Genomic DNA, 2,747 nt, shown 5'->3' on the forward strand with positions numbered 1-2,747 from the left:
ATGGGTGTCAATGGGTGACAATGGGTGACAATGGGTGTCAATGGGTGACAATGGGTGACAATGGGTGTCAATGGGGACAATGGGTGACAATGGGGGACAATGGGTGACAATGGGTGTCAATGGGGACAATGGGTGACAATGGGGGACAATGGGTGACAATGGGTGTCAATGGGTGTCAATGGGTGACAGTCGGTGTCAATGGGTGACAATGGGTGACAATGGTTGACAATGGGTGACAATGGGTGTGAATGGGGAACAATGGGTGTCAATGGGTGTCAATGGGGGGGGACAATAGATAACAATAGCTAACAGTAGATAACAATAGATAACAATAGCTAACAATAGATAACAATAGGTCCCACTCACGTTGGCGGGGCTGTCGCTGTTGGGGACGTTGGTGACACTGAGGTTCGGTTCTGACCCGGACACGCGGCGCTTCTTCGACAGCGGGGAGCTGGACATCTACCAATGGGAGACGAGAGGGATGTGGAGACAGCCAATGGGAAACAAGGGTGATATGGAAACGGCCAATGGGAATCAAAGGTGACATACAGCTACCAATGGGTTCCATTGGGTTCCATTGGGTCCTATTGGGTCCTATTGGGTTCTATTGGGTCCCATTGGATCCTATTAGGTCCCACTGGGTCTATTGGGTTCCATTGGGTTCTATTGGGTCCCATTGGGTTCTAGTGGGTTCCATTGGGTTCTATTGGGTCCCATTGTGTTCTATTGGGTTCTATTGGGTTCCATTGGGTTCCATTGGGTTCTATTGGGTCCCATTGGGTCACATTGGATTCCATTGGGTCCTATTGGGTTCTACTGGATCCTATTGGATTCTATTGGGTCACATTGGATTCCATTGGGTTCTATTGGGTTCCATTGGGTCCCATAGGGTTCCATTGGGTTCTATTGGGTTCCATTGGGTCCCATTAGGTTCCCTTGGGTTCTACTGGATCCTATTGGGTTCCATTGGGTNCCATTGGGTTCCATTGGGTTCCATTGGGTCCCATTGAATTCCATTGGGTCCCCATTGGGTCCCATTGGGTTCTATTGGGTCCCATTGGGTTCTATTGGGTCCCATTGGGTTCTATTGGGTTCTATTGGGTCCCATTGGGTTCCATTGGGTTCTACTGGATCCTATTGGGTCTCATTGGGTTCCATTGGGTTCTATTGGGTCACATTAGGTTCCGTTGGGTTCCATTTGGTTCTATTGGGTTCCATTGGGTTCCGTTGGGTTCTATTGGGTTCCATTGGGTTTTATTGGGTCCCATTGGGTTCTATTGGGTCCCATTGGGTCCCATTGGGTTCTATTTAGTTCCATTGGGTTCTATTGGGTCCCATTGGGTCCCATTGGGTTCTATTGGGTTCTATTGGGTCCCATTGGGTCCCATTGGGTTCTATTGGGTCCCATTGGGTTCTATTGGGTCCCATTGGGTCCCATTGGGTTCCATTGGGTTCTATTGGGTCCCATTGGGTTCTATTGGGTCCCATTGGGTCCTATTGGGTCCCATTGGTTGCCATTGGTTCCCATTGGGTCCCATTGGGTTCTATTGGGTTCCATTGGGTCCCATTGGGTTCTATTGGGTCCCATTGGGTTCTATTGGGTTCCATTGGGTCCCATTGGGTTCCATTGGGTTCTATTGGGTCCCATTGGGTGCCATTGGGTCCCATTGGGTTCCATTGGGTTCTATTGGGTCCCATTGGGTTCTATTGGGTCCCATTGGGTCCCATTGGGTTCCATTGGGTCCCATTGGGTTCCATTGGGTTCTATTGGGTCCCATTGGGTTCCATTGGGTCCCATTGGGTCCCATTGGGTTCCATTGGGTTCTATTGGGTTCCATTGGGTTCCATTGGGTTCTATTGGGTTCCATTGGGTTCCATTGGGTCCCATTGGGTCCCATTGGGTTCCATTGGGTGCCACCCCATTAATGAGGTTCCCAATTAACCCCCCCATGCAAATTAATGAGCCCCCCTGCTAACGAAGCGCCCTCGTTAACAGTTCCATGTTAATTACTAGCTTCTTAATTAGTAGTTCCTTCATTAACAAGGTTCATTATTATGCACAGAACTCCCATTAAACCCCATTAATAACATTCCCAATTAACCAGTAGCTCTAATTAACATCATCCCTAATTAAGTCTCCCCCATTAACATATAATTAAAGCCATCACCCCCCCTTCATTNGTTCCATTGGGTCCCATTGGGTTCCGTTGGGTTCTATTGGGTTCCATTGGGTTCTATTGGGTTCTATTGGGTCCCATTGGGTTCTATTGGGTTCCATTGGGTCCCATTGGGTTCTATTGGGTTCCATTGGGTGCCATTGTGTCCCATTGGGTTCTATTGGGTCCCATTGGGTCCCATTGGGTCCCATTGGGTTCTATTGGGTCCCATTGGGTTCTATTGGGTCCTATTGGGTTCCATTGGGTTCTATTGGGTTCTATTGGGTGCCATTGGGTTCCATTGGGTTCCATTGAGTCCCATTGGGTTCCATTGGGTTCCATTGGGTTCTATTGGGTTCCATAGTTCCTATTGGGTCCCATTGGGTCCCATTGGGTTCTATTGGGTTCCATTGGGTTCTATTGGGTTCCATTGGGTTCTATTCGGTTCTATTGGGTCCCATTGGGTTCCATTGGGTGCCACCCCATTAATGAGGTTCCCAATTAACCCCCCCATGCAAATTAATGAGCCCCCCTGCTAACGAAGCGCCCTCGTTAACAGTTCCATGTTAATTACTAGCTTCTTAATTA

The 2,747-nt window shown here is 48.7% G+C and overlaps 1 protein-coding gene across 1 annotated transcript in view; it reads right to left on the bottom strand.

Annotated features, from left to right (window-relative positions):
- LOC107307607 (ubiquitin-like modifier-activating enzyme 1) overlaps positions 1-2,747 on the bottom strand; it is an 18,413-nt gene that overhangs the window by 11,644 nt on the left and 4,022 nt on the right. Inside the window, exon 2 of the mRNA XM_015851132.2 lies at positions 367-462. Within this exon, the coding sequence (XP_015706618.1) occupies positions 367-462 (96 nt within the window). The remainder of the gene's footprint in view (positions 1-366; positions 463-2,747) is intronic.

This window comes from Coturnix japonica, unplaced genomic scaffold, assembly GCF_001577835.2.
Source record: "Coturnix japonica isolate 7356 unplaced genomic scaffold, Coturnix japonica 2.1 chrUnrandom698, whole genome shotgun sequence".
Taxonomy (NCBI): domain Eukaryota; kingdom Metazoa; phylum Chordata; class Aves; order Galliformes; family Phasianidae; genus Coturnix; species Coturnix japonica.